The sequence below is a fragment of the Cryptotermes secundus genome, unplaced genomic scaffold, assembly GCF_002891405.2.
Source record: "Cryptotermes secundus unplaced genomic scaffold, Csec_1.0 scaffold24, whole genome shotgun sequence".
NCBI classification, from domain to species: domain Eukaryota; kingdom Metazoa; phylum Arthropoda; class Insecta; order Blattodea; family Kalotermitidae; genus Cryptotermes; species Cryptotermes secundus.
This window is the reverse complement of record NW_019718270.1, coordinates 470,840-487,521: the sequence shown is the minus strand read 5'-3', so window position 1 is coordinate 487,521 and position 16,682 is coordinate 470,840. Positions and strand designations below refer to the sequence as shown.

The window sequence follows — 16,682 nt, the reverse complement described above, 5'->3', positions numbered from 1 at the left end:
GAGGAATGCATATAGGATATTGGTGGGAAAGCCAGAAGGAAAGAGACCACTGGGAAGACCAAGGCATAGGTGGGTGGACACTATTAGAATGGATCTTAGAGAGATAGGATGGGATGGTATGGATTGGATAGATCTGGCTCAGGATAGATACCAGTGGAGGGCTCTTGTGAACACGGTGATGAACCTTCGGGTTCCATGAAATGCTGGGAAATTCTTGAGTGGCTACAGAATCGGTGGCTCCTCCAGAAGGGCTCAGCTCCATGAGTAAGTAAGTAAGTAGTAATTTTGACTATCCTTCATCTAACCATTCAGTTCATCATAACATGGTCTCTCTGGCTGAAATTTTGCTATTCTCTCTAATAGTTTCCCAGTCTTTAGTAACATCCACCTAAGTGTCCAAGTTTTCCAAAGCTGCAAACCTGTTTGAGATTTCAACCTGATACTGGTTTTTACTTTCTGCCTCGTTTAATTTCTTGAGATTGAACCTCTCCATATGAAATCTGAACGTTGTTTGTTTATTCACTGCTGGTCTCTTCCTCTCTGTTGCCACCACCAGATAGTGGTCCGTATCACAATCTGCTGGCCTGAACAATCAGACTTCATCTACACTTGAATGCCATCTCCTGTCTCTCAAAATGTGGACAGTTTGATTGTGAGTCTTTCCAGCAGGAGATGTCCAAGCAAATTTATGAATGTTACAATTTGGGGACATTGTGCATTGGCCTATAAAATTCTAAAACTTTTGATTCCACATAATCAGATACATTTTTTACTTTACTAGCTTGGGACATCATTTGCCCGTCTGGAGTTGTTGTAGAAGGGGGAGACACCTGAAGGCCCCAGTATCATTACAAAAATTTCTTTGTTGAAAATATGTGCTTATAGAACCATGAATAGTCAAGCCACCATTCGGAGGAAACGTCCTTGATGGAACATTTCACATGCCTTGTCATATTTAATATAGCATATTGTGATGTTTTGGTTGTATAACATGACAAATAACTTCACGCCGTGTTGGATATAGCGAATTTATTGAACACTTGCTTTCACAGTTACACAGTGTCTACTGAGGTTGGCTCTTCTTCTTCTTCTAGACGTGCCCCCATCTCTTGGCAGGCCATCATCTCATCTTCTAGCTGCGCCTCCGTCATTTCTCGACAGGCCATCGTCCCCATGTCTCTGTCCAGTTTGGTTTCGGCCACCATCTCCTTGTGGCTGGCGCCTGTCCCTTTTTGCATTGTGGCCATTTCTTCTCGCCAGGTTTTCATTTCTGCAGCCATCTTTTCTCTCCAGGCTTTTGTGTCAGCATCCACCTTTTCTCGCCAGGCTTTCCTATCAGCCATCATTTGTTCTTAGCCAGCTAACAGACGTTCTGTCATCTGTTGTATGTCCATTTTTGTAGGGCAGTGCTATAAATACACACTTCAGTCTTCAGTTCAATAATCACTTCAGCTGATGAACTCCGAGGAAATTGTGACGTGATTAAGTTCATAGACACTTCTGACACCAAATTGTCACGTGTTGAGTAGGTCACGCGACAGATAACTTCACGCCATCTTGAATATGGCGAATTTATTCCACATTCGCTCTTACACTTATACACTACACAATTACACGATTACTGCCATACTGCAGTATCACAAATACTTCTCCTGCTCTCGGCGACTTCATGATCTGCACTCTGTCACTCCTGATCACACACTCTGCTCTCACACTGCTCACATACTGCTCTGCCAGCTTTTTATACCATTCCCTGTTGCCTCGTTATACCAGCAGTGTCCCCTTGTTACATCACAGTGGGAAGTGCTGTTATGTCACTGGGGGGGGAGGGGGATGGAGTGTTGAGTGGCCTGTTACCATAACAGTGGCAGTTGCTCTGATGTTGTTACGTCACCGCGGCAGTGGTTGTCTGACACAGTTACTCTCCTGTTACATCACTGCAGGAAGGAATGTTTACCAAGCGTTGCGTAATGATGGAAGGAGTGAGGGTATGTGACATCACTCACAAGACCACAGAGTTTACGTAACCCCTACTTCCTGTAAAGCCACCCTTTGGAGGAAGCATCCTTGATGGAACATTTCACATGTTTTGTCATATTCAATATAGCATATGATACGCCATCAGCTCTTTGGATTTGACTTCTTCCCACCCAACCCTAACAATGTTTTTTAAGGCAGAGAGTCATTTATTTTATGTTTACATATTTGTTAGCTTAGCAGTTATTTCTCTAAACAAAGTTGCACTAAGAAATATATATATAAAATTCATGTGGAGGTGGTTAATAACCAGATGAGTCACAAAATGTTATCTTATAAAAATCATGGTCATTTTCATTACAGAGAACCCATTATCATCGTGTTCATCATCGTAACCACCACCACCTCATCCTCCTCCATTTGCACTTGCCTGACCATCATCAGAATCACTACCACTGTCTCTCAAAACAGGCCCAGTTATTTATGCATCAGGGCCATTCCACTCACTTATATCGGTATCCGAATCCTGATTAAATTCACTGAAAGAATCAGAGTCAACATGCAGTACACAGATCTCTTTGCTGTCCAGCACACACCCACTGGAAGATGCCATTGTGATATAACTACTGAGAAAAGACTATGTAGACTCTTTGCAAAATCTGTTACAAAGTTCACAGAAGTATTACAGTGAATGAAAGGTTAACACTACTACATACAGGAAAGCTTGAATGATACACTGACACTGTTTGCCTCCTCCATACTGACTCCAGATCATGTATAACATTTGTACAACATGTGGCAGACTGAGACCGACATGGGACCGAAACTTGGAATTTTCATTGGTAGACCCAATCCAACATAGGATAGCAAAGGGTTAGATAGTCTCTTCACTCTTTCAAATTCATCAGAACAGTGAACTATATTTAGCCAGCCTGTCAGGAATGTTAAATGTATCATACAGCATACTTGAGGTGGTCACATCTGGTCATGTTACCCACCTTTATAGAAATAAAGTTTGTATGCCCTTTTGAGAAGATGGCTGAAATCTTGCCCTTCAGATTAAAAAATTTAACTTTCAGTACATGTAACAGAAACCGTATGTATTGTAACGTGTTTCGTTACTGAAGATGCCATAGAGATCGTTAATTGGTTTATTCAACAATCTACAAGAACCGGCTACAATTAATTATCACACAGTTGCGGGGTTTCACACTTTATAACCCTAATCGCATTAATCTGTTAACACTGTTGCGGGGTTTCACGATTTATAACCCTATGCGCAAACCAGTTCACTCTGCCTTCAGTGGTCTACACGTTGACAGTAGGGGAGCTATGTATCACTGTATCACACGCTCCCAATTACACAATCACACACACGTTCGGTTCTTCTTTCCGCGACGGCTGCTATACTCCAACGATAGTCTGCTCACTGGAGAACTGTTGATAACACACTCGGCGACTGTTACTTTACAACTCGGTGGCTGTCACAGTACAACTGACTGGTAGCTGCTGTGCAGTTCCCTTATATAGCCGCAGTGGTGCCTGTTGCGTTCCACGTCACAGTAGGAAGTTGATTACGGGTACGTAGTGTTGCGCGTTACGTCACCGCGGAAGGGAGGGAGGGAGCGCTACGTTACCGCCACGCGCCTGTGGCCTGAGTTGCCACGTTGCTGCTGGGTAGGGAGGGGTTCTCCGTTGCGCAACATGTTACAGTATGGTTGGAACACAGCTCCCTGGCATGAAACAGTGGCCATGATTCATGCAAAAAAAATATGAGACGTTTACAGGATACTAATATATAAGAAAACCCACAGTTAAAACACACAAGTGTTCACTGAGCAATAAATGTCAAGTGGACAGCAAGTGGAAGTCAACATGTAAGATGTGGAACAAAATTAAACAAGTGTGGAAGTGTCCTAAACATGTACACCCCAAAGTTTTAACATTAAGTCAGAAGGCAAATTGGCACATGTAGCCATCATTGTTGACACACCTGAAATCCACTCACTCACTCAACACTGACCCACTCACCAGGCACTGAATATAGCATAATGAATTACTTCTAATTATACCTGTTGTACACATGCATCTAACTTATATTCTAGAGTCATTATTCTTCTAGCTCTTTTCGTGCTAATGTCATTACATCTGTACTTTGAGGCCGTGTTTCAGGATAGTACAGAACTTTATAAAAAAGAGGAAGGTTGTTTCTGAGTTTGTGAAGGGTGCATTGAGCTATCTGACCCAGGTGTACTCACAGCGAGTTTGCATCACTGCGATGCTAGTGGGTGTGAGTGCATTGCGATCTCAGTTGCACACAGATCTGGAACATTAGATTTGCACATGTGCTCAGTTGACCCATTTATAATTGAAACTCAACCCATGTCATATAAAATGGGTATCTAAATATAAATCTTGTATAATCAAAACTGTGTTACCCAAAGTCAGTCAAATGTGTCATTTCAAAGATACCATGAATCTTTCAGCCATAACAGCTTCTTATTCTAGCTGTTCATTATGTTTCAAAAAACTTCAAATACTGCTTGAATTATCACTCATTATTAGTATTATTTTAATGAAAACCAGTTGATAATTATATTATATTTTAGCTGGTATAGTGTGTTGGATAAGTTTCATATCTATGGTCTCGTGTGAGTAATTGTAATTGGAATGATTAAAATACCTGTTATAGAAAAGTAATTTATAACCTTCTGATTTAGTTACTTCAACATGAATTCTTATTTCACTGACCTCCGATTGTTTTAAATAAACATGTTGTTTCTATAATCATGTACTGTTATTAGGTTTCTATGGAGGAAATAGTGGTGGAGGTGGCTATGGAGGCTCCTACTCAGGTGGAAGTGGTGGCAGTGCAGGTCCTGACTGGTGGGGTAATTAAATGCATCTCACCTGTGGCTGAACTGCCACTCAAGTTACCAGCTTGAGTCAACCCATGGAAATGTAGCCAAGCGAAGTTCACATTACATAAACCCTGCATTCTTGGAACATACATGGTCTATATGTTTATTCAGATGGCTAAGCCACATAGCAAAATGAAAGCTCATCAAACAGCCATTTACTTGGTTGATTTTGGAACATAATACTTATTACTACTTCATGAGAGAAACTTAACTATAAAAGCAACACTGCAGTTTGTGAAGCTTATGGCTATTCCTTTTTCCTCTGTGTCTCTTATGTCACTAAATGCGCATGAAATTGTCTCTTTAGTTGATGCAGTTTATGCTGAAATAAGTTGTTCCTTCCTGCACCTGGTAACATTATGAGTACTAGTAGTTGTAAATTTTCTTAGTCTTGATCAATATGTCATTCTTACACAGATGAGTGAGGATCTCTTTTAATTCCCCTCAGTCCTGATTATTTTAAAATTCTACCTAAACAACTTATTTGGATTCAATATATCATTAAAGTAATGTTTGGTGAAAAATGTAGTAGTGCTCAGGAGCTAAGTTCTGCATTTTGTAAAGAGCAGCAGCCCCTGCCTGCTTGCAGAATAAATAGAGTAGTAATATGGAAATGTGAAATGTTGGTGATTGAACATTGAAGAAGTCATGTCTTAATAAATAAGGTTAAAAGCTGGGGGGTGACCAGCTAGGTGTCTTCAGAAATGTGAGCATTGAGTGTTAGAGCTTTTCACATTAAAATATCTTTGTGAGTAGAGATATCAGACATTCATTCAAGGTTGGATGGACTCTTGAGATGTAGGTATTCAAATGACAATGAGGAGACTTCTCTTGAACAGTAAAAATAAGGATAAATACACAAAGATTAATGTACAAAGACCCCTGTGTTAATAGAACAGGTAATTTTTTAAATAAGACTTGAATATGAGTTCATCCTTTTGAAGTTAACAGAGTTAATTCTGAGTAACTGAAAATTGAAAATGAATTCATAGATAATCAGACTTAAGATGTTTGTCATGACCTTTGAGCAGAGTTGAGATTGCATCTCACCTTGCTGCCTTGCTGCTGTTGAGGTTATTTGCATCTCTACTATGATGGCCAGAGGCTAACTAGAGAGAGAGGAAATGTAAATGATTTATGTAGTGTCACCAAATATAATACTCGATAAAATGATGGACTTTGAAGGGTGTGAAAAGTTTGGGGTACAGATACAGCGTGAATAGGATAGAAAAAGCAAGGGCCCTACAAAAAACTGAAGCTTTAAATACACTACATTTCCTATTTATACATATGGTATTTTTATGTGCAATAAATATAGGAAGAAAAATGCCAAGTATTTTTTTTTATCATGTGTGATGCAGTTGAATCTCATATCTAATAACGTGCATAAAGATCTTTTTAAAACACTCAGTCAACACATCGTTCTACAAAACGGGTTTTCACAGATATCTAGTTGTGAAAAGGGGAGGGAAAGGAGTATGTGGCATACATAGCCATTTCATTGCCATGCTTTATTGTATTATAGAAAAACGCACTGATAAGCAAGTCAGACCCCAGGAAAAGTATAGTACAATACACGTTTTCAGTTTCTGTGGTGCTGCTGGCATTCTTCATGGTATGAAGGAAGTAGCATCTTATTGCCTAATAAAGCTAATGAAAACTAATTTATTTCATAATTTTTTCCTGTTAAATGTAATAATAAGACCTACGTGTGTACATTTCGAAACCAAGACTTTGGTTCCGTTAGGTAGCCTATACTAGGCATCCTTACAATATTCAATCTTACAAAGTTAAAATGTAACAAAGGGTAAGGAACACTGCTTCTGTGTGTTGTGACAAGGAGGAGGGTATTGCTTGATGACTTTAATGCTTAAGCTCTTGAACAGATATTTTATGAAAGAAAATTAGGATTTGCAGTGAATAAAGTGCTTGAAAAATACAAATTGATGCCTTAGAAATCTGCAGAAAATATTGTTTGGGAAATGAATTTGAATTCATAGTCAGCAGTGTGTATTTTGAAATATTTTAATTGGTATGAGATACTGTAGATACACTCAGTTGGACCTAACCTCAAAAATGTATATAAAGGTTATTTTTAGAAGCTGTTGGTAGAATTGTGAAATTGCAAAATCATTTCATTTTCCGCTCAGAATATGTATTAATATATCATACTGAGAGATTAAGTGCTGTAGTGCCCTTACTTACCTCAACAATTAATTCTTCATTAGTAATGGCAGTGGGTATTTGTACCTAGGTAAATAATCAGCAAAGTAATTTTTAAAGAATGTGTGTGCCAGTTACATTTTTCAGCTCTGGCTGTTGGCATGTGTAGAAGTTACTGTGTTGCTTAAAAGCGGTGCTAGAGCAATTTAATGTTTTGAGATTAGGACTGATGTTGAGATTGTATCTTGGTACATATGGAAATCATGGCCCCTTTCAAATAATTTTAGAGTGCAGAGCAAGGCAGAAGTTTGACACACGCCAGTACCCCAAGCAAATTGTTTTCACGCCAAAAAAATATGTATTAAATAAATTATATACAAATCTAAATAGTGAAGGTAATAGGCATTCAGGGGGCTGTTGCATTTTCACTCTTTCCTGTGTTTGGGCACAGTTGTGAAATAAACACGTGTTATCCGATTTATGTTCATTCATTGTTAATCATAAAAACAACTTTTCTTCGTTCATTAATCTTAGTATTCACATAATGGTTGATTAACTAGTTTAAGGAAGCAAAAAAATATATATTGAAATTGTATGATGCTTAACTGTAGGTGACTAGAAATTTGTGGCTTCATAAAAAGTGGGTATGTTTCGAAGTGTAAATTGACTTGGTTAATTGGGTCTCCAGTTTTACACTGTTGATTATCAGGAATGTTTGAGCAAGGTTATATATATATATATAATTTTAATTTGCAGTGGTGTTGGTTGGGATGTATGAATTCTTGAAGACAAAAGTGAGTAGTTTTGAATTAATTAATTTGAGATAAATGCCTTTTGTGTGTAAAAATTGCTGGAATTTAAGATTTTGTATGGATCTACAGGCAAATTGAAAGAACATTTTTCACTTCTGAAATTTTCAAATATCTAACTTAGTTATTATTTAGGACTTTTATTCTTATGTGTGAATATATATATATGTGTGTGTGTTTTGTACACACCCAGACACGCATGCACAAGATTGTCTGCCATTTGTGAGCTTGCAAATGCCCCTACAATTGAACATTTGCTGTATTGAAGAGGGGAGTAGAGGGTTCCATGTGGAAGTCATATGTTTGATATTGTCCACCACTTCCACCCTCTCAAATTATAAATTAATGAATATTTAAAGTAGAAGGGTTATTTACTGCCAGAAACTGTATAAAATGCATCCATTCAACAAGACAAGATCTGAAATGTGGTTTCAGATTCCACTGTACATATTACAGCTTTGGGATTAAGAGCATGCACACAACACCCATACATTTTGTACAGTTGTTTTAATCTCCATTTCTTATTATATCATGTTTTTGAATGGTTATAGTATGAAGCCAGTGATAACTTATTGGTACATGGTTTTGTGAATATGTTCTTCTGATGTTAGGACCTTATTAACCAAGTGCATTTGTTAGTGAAGAGTTGAGTCATGTTAGGATATCTGATTTTGAACTGATCAGAGGGCCTGACCTACCACCATATATGTGTATTTTTTTATAAGCCTCTGGGCTCAATATGATTGAATCTATAGCACAAATTTAGCTTTGCAATCATCATATTTCTGCAAGTGTGATTTGCCAGAAAAGGGGTGGGTGAAATCTAATTACAGTGAATGAGTGTATATCTCATTTTACAGACAATCATATGTATGAAATATTCTGTAGTTAACACATTAATAATAATAATACTTTTTGGACAGGAGTGAGTATTTAGTGGCTGATTTTCAGTTTTTGCAGGAGATTATTGTATTTCTTGTACCATCAGATTCTTTATTGAGTTCAGTGGATTATAAGACTTTCAGATACTGAGTGTATGAAATGCATTCTCTAAGCATTCTTTTGGAGCTTTGTTAGAATATTTACTGTGCTGTGGTCCACTTCATGCTGTATGACCACATCCATGTGACAAGACCTTTCACAACATTTATTTCTTGGAAGGTACTGACTTAGCAGCAAGGGAAACTTTCTGTATAATAATTTACAGGACATTCACAAGACTGCTAATATATTAACACTGACACAGATAACACAGACATCACCAGAAGGCTGCAGTAAAAAGCTTTGAACTTAATTTGTGCACATTGCATTCTGGACTGCTGAGTTGGAACTGGTGGTATGGAAGGTTTGACTGCTAATGGCATATTTATATGGTTAAAGTAAGTGCAAATTAATACTTCAGACTTTGAATGTATTCAAGTACATGCATAAGCCTATAGCACTGAAATTGGCAGTGATTTGTTAGTTTGTGTTATATATTGAATTCATTGCTGTTATGCCATGTTGGATGTTACTATGACCTAACCCATAGAGAGGGTATGTTTATTCAGTTTCTCCTGTTTGAGTGTAGAACAAATTCCTTTGAAATGTTGCTTTACGAAACTCATGATTAGATTTTAACTGCAGATGTAGTTCTGTTTATAGGCTGTGACAGGTTTGAGATTAAAGTGGTTTCTTATGGATGTTCTGTATGTTTGTAGGGCACTCTTATGGTGTCATTGATGATGATAATGTAGCAGTATTACTACATTCGGTCATACATGACTTTGTCACAAGTATATTTGTTAGTGAGTACTGGAATTATTTTCTAAAGGATGCTTCCATCATTCAGAACACATGGATGTATGTGCATGAAGAGAAACAAACTGACGTCCACGTTTTTTAAATTTTGAGGTAATGAAATTGAAGTAAGAACTGCTGCAAGTAGTGTTTACAAGAATCAAGAATGTGCTTAATTATACAAATTGTTGTCAAACTATTTCCAGCTATACACTATTGCCCCAATATAGATTAGATATAAAAACACATTGTTCACCAAGAATTTTCTGATGAACAAATCTGCAGCTACACAGTACCGATTTTCATTTCATCTCCTCTCATACACATGTTCCATGGAAGAAAAAAGTTTCCCCATCGTGTCTTGTATGTAAAGAGGAATATGGTTTACACTTTCTGAGAAATCTCTATTGATAATGGGGACCTCTTTAAGGAGGATATTAGTTTTTTATTGAAACAGAGAAGTCAAGCTGTGAATAAAGTTAGAATTCCTCATTTATGTGATCATGATTCTCTAAGGAACTGGCTGCTGTGTTGTTGCTAGTCATACCTTCAACATTTCAACATTGGTGATATTTACTCAGAGTATCTTAGTCTGGAACATGTTAAAATGTGTGAGCTAAATGCTGAAAATTTTACCAAGTAACATGCCTAATCCATTAGGGGCTCTGATTATGGAGGTGTGCAGTTCCTTTAAGTGTAACTATAGAATGTAGCTTTACTGTGATTATTATTACAGTTTTAAGATAACTATGCGTGATGGGAAAGGTCTCTGAAGTCAGTGTTTTAGTTCAAAATTTTGAACTAGCACCTGTAAGGTGTTTGCTAGTATATAACATTGTGTGACTATTTCATACAGAAAATTCATGATTCTGCATCAAGTCTTGTTCATTCTTGTGGATTCCCCCCATTGTCATTTTCCCTTTTTGCCGTCCCTGTTTCCAGTTCTACAAAAATCAAGGTGAAAAGAAAATGTATAATGTATTGGCAGATTCTGTGAGCTTAATAGTTAGGCAATCCTCACATGCCAGGGTGAAGTTATGAAGATACAGGAATGCTACAGTGTAGAGTAGTGGTCATTTACAAGAATTATACCTACCTTAGGATAAGAAATTGTTAAAAATAAATGTGAATACTGCCAATGTAAGATGCTTATTTGACGCTTGACATGAAGTTTCTTCATCGCCAAGAATAAAGGAAAAGAAATAATGTTGGTGACCGTATTTCAAAACAGTATTTTTTGAGCTTCTTGATCTCAGAAACAATTCCCTATTGTGCCGGGATAAATCAATGGAAATAGTTTACACCCACAATATTTTAAACTCCTTTGTATTCCAAGAGATATTAAAATTGTTGTGTCAGTTGACATTGTAAAACTGATGTTCTAGTATGAACAATATCTGCAACTTTCAGTGATTTGTTGTCAAGTATGTATACCATGGGCTGTTTGTGAATTGCAGATTATAGTCAGATTTCTCACTTTCTTTAAAATTTATGTGAAAGTTTTTCTTTATATCATTTTTTTTTGTCACTGTTGTATACTTATTCATAAACAAAGGTCATGTACTTGAACATGCTTTAATTTACTCATGGTATAGATGCATAATAGATGGCAATAATAGAAGTTCAGATTATTTTTGTAGGAAAACTGACAGGTCTCTGACATATGTTCACTCTCTTCCATGATCATATTCTCATGTTTAATTTGAAGAATATCCATTTCCACAGTGCAAATCAGATACAGAGTCTTCTAGTCCACGTACTCAGTGTTTGAATCAATTGAGCCTCAAATAAGGGGGGGGGTGATATATAAGATATCTTGTCTGAAACATATTTGATGATACAAGATACCTTGAGTAGGCAGCTTTATGGAAGACAAGTTCTCTGTGTTCAGCAAAATCTCCAGTATCATTATTTTGTTTTCCATCATATGTTGAAAACAGAATATAGTAAATTTTCATTATGACATAACAATCTGTCACAATCTTATGATGCACCATCAAAGGTGCTTCAGACAACACACAAACAGTAATGATAATATTATTAATAGTTCCTGCCAGTTGATTTCAGAAACAGATGACCTGTCTACTGCATTTCTGCCATATATTTGAATATTTTGGGATTGGCCTCATATGGTAGTCATATATTCTATGTCTTATGTAGAATGGAATGAGGACGTTTGCTATGTGCTTAGATGTAAATGTGATGTTTTAATGCTTAATCAATAATGATTATAAACATGGACACATTCCCGGCACACACAAATGTTTCTGACTACTATTTTCACATAAAGCACACTGTTTCCAGTCATTCTTTGGGGTGCTGCTAATCATTCCAGAGCACCAGTGAAGCATCTGTAATATTGCTGAAAATGATGTATGCAGTTACAGAATTCTTTTATGTCGAAGCATAGAATGGAAGTGTGCCCTTCATTGGGTTGCACATAGCTAGCATTTTTGACAAATGTAATTGCTTATTGTGTTCTGGTATTGATGAATGCTGAGATTTTAAGAAACCCTGTGATTAAAAGTGAATAATGCTCAAAGAATAGTGTGCTCGATTTAAAATGAACTTTAGCAAGAAGCAACAATATGCTGGGTTGCAGTTACAGTGTCTAGAAAGTTTTCTGTTAAATGCAAGATTCTGCTCTCTTCCATGAGGATGTAAGGTTGTTCACATTGGTTGTTTGGGGGAGGGGCTCCTATTGCAGAATTGCAGTTTGGGCCTATGGAGTGCAATATACAACTCTTTTGATAACTATACCAAACAGTTTCTTAACACTTCAGTGCCAATGAGACGTGAACAGCAAAGTATGATGATGAAAACTGACAGAGTGGCGTCACAGGTACATCATATGAAGAAATGTGCATGTGCACGTTTGAGGTACTTGAAGCAGTTGATGTGACTGGGTGCTTTTTGTTATATGAATATTCCAAGCTAATGATTCATCACTTCCCATAGCCACTGCCAGAGAATGGTTGGTCTATTGTATATTGTATAGAATAAACGTGTACATGTGTGACTGATTATAGCGTGTGTGTGACTGATTGTCATGTGCAAGAGAAAATAAGTTATTTTAAAAGAAAAATGTGTGAGTTTTTTAATAATACAAAAATGTAAAGTGAAATCTTTCATAAATTCTGTATACAGGGGGGGGGGGGGGGTTCCCTTGAGGTATATGCAACCAGAGGGGGAAAAGGGAGAAGTTATCCTGTGTACCTGTGATAGTCACGTTATGAACACAGTCCAATGAAACTTATTCAGTTCTTCTGTAATTTATATTTCTTGTCCTTTAACTTATTTTTGTATATGGAATTCTTTTTTAAAGGATAGAAAAATTTGGTGGTATTTTAGGTCATTCCGTGAAGCCGTCAGGTTTTGAGTTCCACATTTTCTTGAGTTTTTGGCCAGAAATTATACTGAAAAAGAGCTGTGACTGCAAATCAGTAAACAAAACAATATGTTCACCACATCAGCTTCTGTGTTGATGAGAGGGATGGCAAAAATAACTATAAACAGAAAGTAACTCCTTTTCTCAACAATTCAACAATTATTGCATTTACAACAATACAATTATTGTCTCCTTGTTTATTTGTAGTAGTATTATTGTAAGTTTTGAGAAATGACATGAATTAAAAAACATAAAGAGTTATTAAGAAGTGTTTTAACTGTAGTTGTAAAATCTTAACATTGTGTATGATATGCTGAAAGAAGAGTGCCTTGATGCCGCTCTTGAAGAGCGTTAGGAACTGGAAGAGTTGTGCAAAAACACTGGCTTTGAGAAGTTAAAGTTAATTAGTGAAAGTCTCATTTGAGTTGCACAACCATTTCTAGGTTCAGAAAAATCGAAGGGCCCTGAACAAAATGCATTTATGAATCATTGACTGAACTAACATTCCTCCCACTGCCAGACAGAGAAGAAGAGTAATGTTGATGCTATGAAAAACAAGGATCCTGTCTGGGCCACCCACAAATTACATGACATGGCATGGTATCAAGTAATTGTGTGTCATTCTTTCTCCATTGGTGGTATGGCCCATATGTCAGTTGTAGTCTTGTATGTTTCTTCTTCTTCTTATAGGATTTCAGTGATTGCCACAGAATAGCGAGGGGAAGTCAATAATTTTCCGCAATGCAGTTGTATTTGTGTTTCTGTTGGCAACACTGTCATTTTGTGCAGCATCGCCATGTGTGGTTTCCTTGTCATTATTTCTGCGCAGGTTTGATGTTGCTAGGTCAGTTCCATCGTTGCTGCCTTGCCATTAATCATGGCTGCTCCGCTTTCTGTTTGCACCAAAGAAGAGAAACGCTCAGTTATCCGGTTTTTGTGGTCGGAAGGTGTATCAGGGACCGCAATCCATCAAAGACTTTCAGCACAATACGGGAACTGTTTTGCCGCAATGGAGTGTCTACGAATGGATTGAAAAATTAAAAAATGGTCGCACAAGTGTTACGCATGAGGAAGGAGCCGGACGACCATCCACGGCCACAAATAAGGACAACATTGAGCGTGCACGTGACATGGTTCTGTTAGACAGACGAGTGACTATTGATGAAGTGGCAAATCATCTGCAAATTAGTCATGGTTCTGCCTACGAAATCATCCACAACAGACCTTGGTTTCATAAAGTCTGTGCAAGATGGGTCCCAAAACAACTCAGTGTTGCATAAACAAACGTGCTTGGACATCTGCCAACAAAATTTGGATCGCTATGGTAACGAACGTGACGTATTCTTAGACAGAATCATCACTGGTGACGAAAAATGGATCCATCATTGCGAGCCGGAGAGTAAACGGCAGAGTATGGAATGGAAACATCCACGATCGCCCAGCAAGAAAAAGTTCAAAAGCCAACCATCAGCAGGAAAACTGATGCTTACAGATTTTTGGGACTCACAAGGCCCAGTACTGGAACATTATCAGGAGAGGGGCACAACAATAAACAGTGCTCGTTACAGTCAGATGCTTACTGACAGGCTAAAGCCTGCAATTCGAAGCAAACGCCGAGGACTACTATCGAAAGGTGTTGTGTTGTTGCACGACAGTGCCTGTCCACATACTGCTGCCCACACTGCTGAAACCCTCCAGAAACTCAAGTTTGATGTAATGGCTCATCCTCCGTATAGTCCTGATCTCGCCCCTTCTGACTACCACTTGTTTGGTCCACTCAAAGAGGCATTGAGCGGCCATCGATTCACCTCGGACCAATAAGTGAAGGAAACGGTGCATGCGTGGCTCGCTGCTCAGTCGAAAACCTTCTCTTCTGAGGGCATCAGGAAGCTTGTGCAATGATGGACCAAGTGCATTGAAAAGCAAGGGGACTACGATGGGGTACCCAAAAGAAACCGAACTAATTTTTTTGTGGGCAGAGCTTTTGTAGTACCGCGTTTTGCCACTATGAGCGCATAGAGCTAACATTCCTGAGTTGATAAGCCGACAACCGTTGCTTCAGAAGGTAAGGACTAGTTTCGGCAGAGTTTATAGTGACAACTGTTTTGTGTGATTGTCGTTTTTGCAATGGCTGATTTTCGTGAACAGCGTGCGGCATTGAAATTCTGCTTTTTGCTCGGGAAAAGTGGAACAGACTCTTGAAATGTTAAAAACGGCGTACAAGGACGATGCTATGGGGAAAACTCAAGTGTTTGAGTGGTTTTCCCGTTTCAAAAATTGTGAAATGTCAATCGATGACAAACCTCGTTCTGGTCGTCCTTCCACGGCCCGAACACATGAAAATGTTGAAAAAATTCGTGAAATCATCAAGGAAGATCGACGACGGACCATTGAAGAAATTGTGGAAGTTTTGAAAAGATTGCGCAACAGTTTGCGGCGGAAGCGGCCAGATTTGTGGCAGTCTGGTGACTGGTTTTTCCATCATTACAATGCCCCTGCTCACACAGCCCTGTCTGTACGACAGTTCTTGACCAAAAATGGTATGACCCCTGTTCCTCACCCTCCATACTCACCCGACCTTGCCTCGTGCGACTTTTTTTTTGTTTCCTCGAATGAAACGGCAGAGGCACTGTCAAGCATCTCAAAAGATGAATTTAGACAATGTTTTGAAAAATGGAATAAAAGACTAGACAAGTGTATTAGTGTAAGTGGAGAGAACTTTGAAGGGGATTGAAGGTTTGTGCTTAAAATTTGAATAAACAAGTTTAAAAAAAAATAAGTTCAGTTTCTTTTGGGTAGCCCCTCGTATGTTGAAAAATGATGTTAATGTAAGTTTTCTATTTGTATTGAAATAAAATTTATAGCTACATTGCGGATAGTTATTGACTTACCTACGTAGTTGTTTATTGGTGGTTATAGGCATTTGTCAGTATGTATATACCATGTTTGAATCATGTCATTGTAGCATGAATATCATCATGTTGAAGCTACTTATTGGTATGTTTTGCTACATTTCTCCAGCAGCATTTCATTTTGTGTTTTATCAGATCATTGAATAAGTTAGGTAATGAAAAGAAGTTATCCCTATGTAGGTTATGTCCATGGCTTTCCAACTTTCTTGTTAATTGATTTACTGTATCTTGTGTTCCTATGATATCTGTGGTCACACATGTTTTGTCATTCTGTAAATAGAGGTATGTTGCCAGAGATGCCACACTTGTGTTCACTGGATAGCAATCTCATAGTGCAGGGGAAGAAGCAGGAGAAATAATTCATATGTATTCAGTGTACAGTTATGAAACGTTTCAGCTATGTTTAGAATCAAATCAATTATAAAGCTTTTTTTTTTTAAAGAATGTTAACTAATGGCATATGATGGACTATTTCAAACCTTTGAATTCAGCTAAATTAATTAATTTATAGTGGCCAGATATTTATTGGAACCTGTGAAGATAACGTTGCAGTAGCATAGTTGGTTGAGGCACCCTGCTACAAGCCAGAAGATCGCGGGTTCGTTTCTTGAAGTCATCGGAAATTTCAATGAACCTATTCCTTCAGCCTCACTATGGCCCTGGGGTCCAGTCAGCCTCTAACATAAATAAGTTCCAGGAGTCTTCCCGGATGGGGGGGGGGAGCGAGGTGAAC

At 38.0% G+C, this 16,682-nt stretch overlaps 1 protein-coding gene across 1 annotated transcript in view; it reads left to right on the top strand.

Annotated features, from left to right (window-relative positions):
* The window catches only part of LOC111865979 (ATP-dependent RNA helicase DDX3X), a 56,571-nt gene extending 45,702 nt beyond the window's left edge, over window positions 1–10,869 (top strand). The window contains exon 15 of the mRNA XM_023854471.2: window positions 4,782–10,869. Coding sequence (XP_023710239.1) covers window positions 4,782–4,876 — 95 coding nt within the window. The 3' untranslated portion in view covers window positions 4,877–10,869. The remainder of the gene's footprint in view (window positions 1–4,781) is intronic.
* The last annotated feature ends 5,813 nt before the right edge of the window (window positions 10,870–16,682 follow it).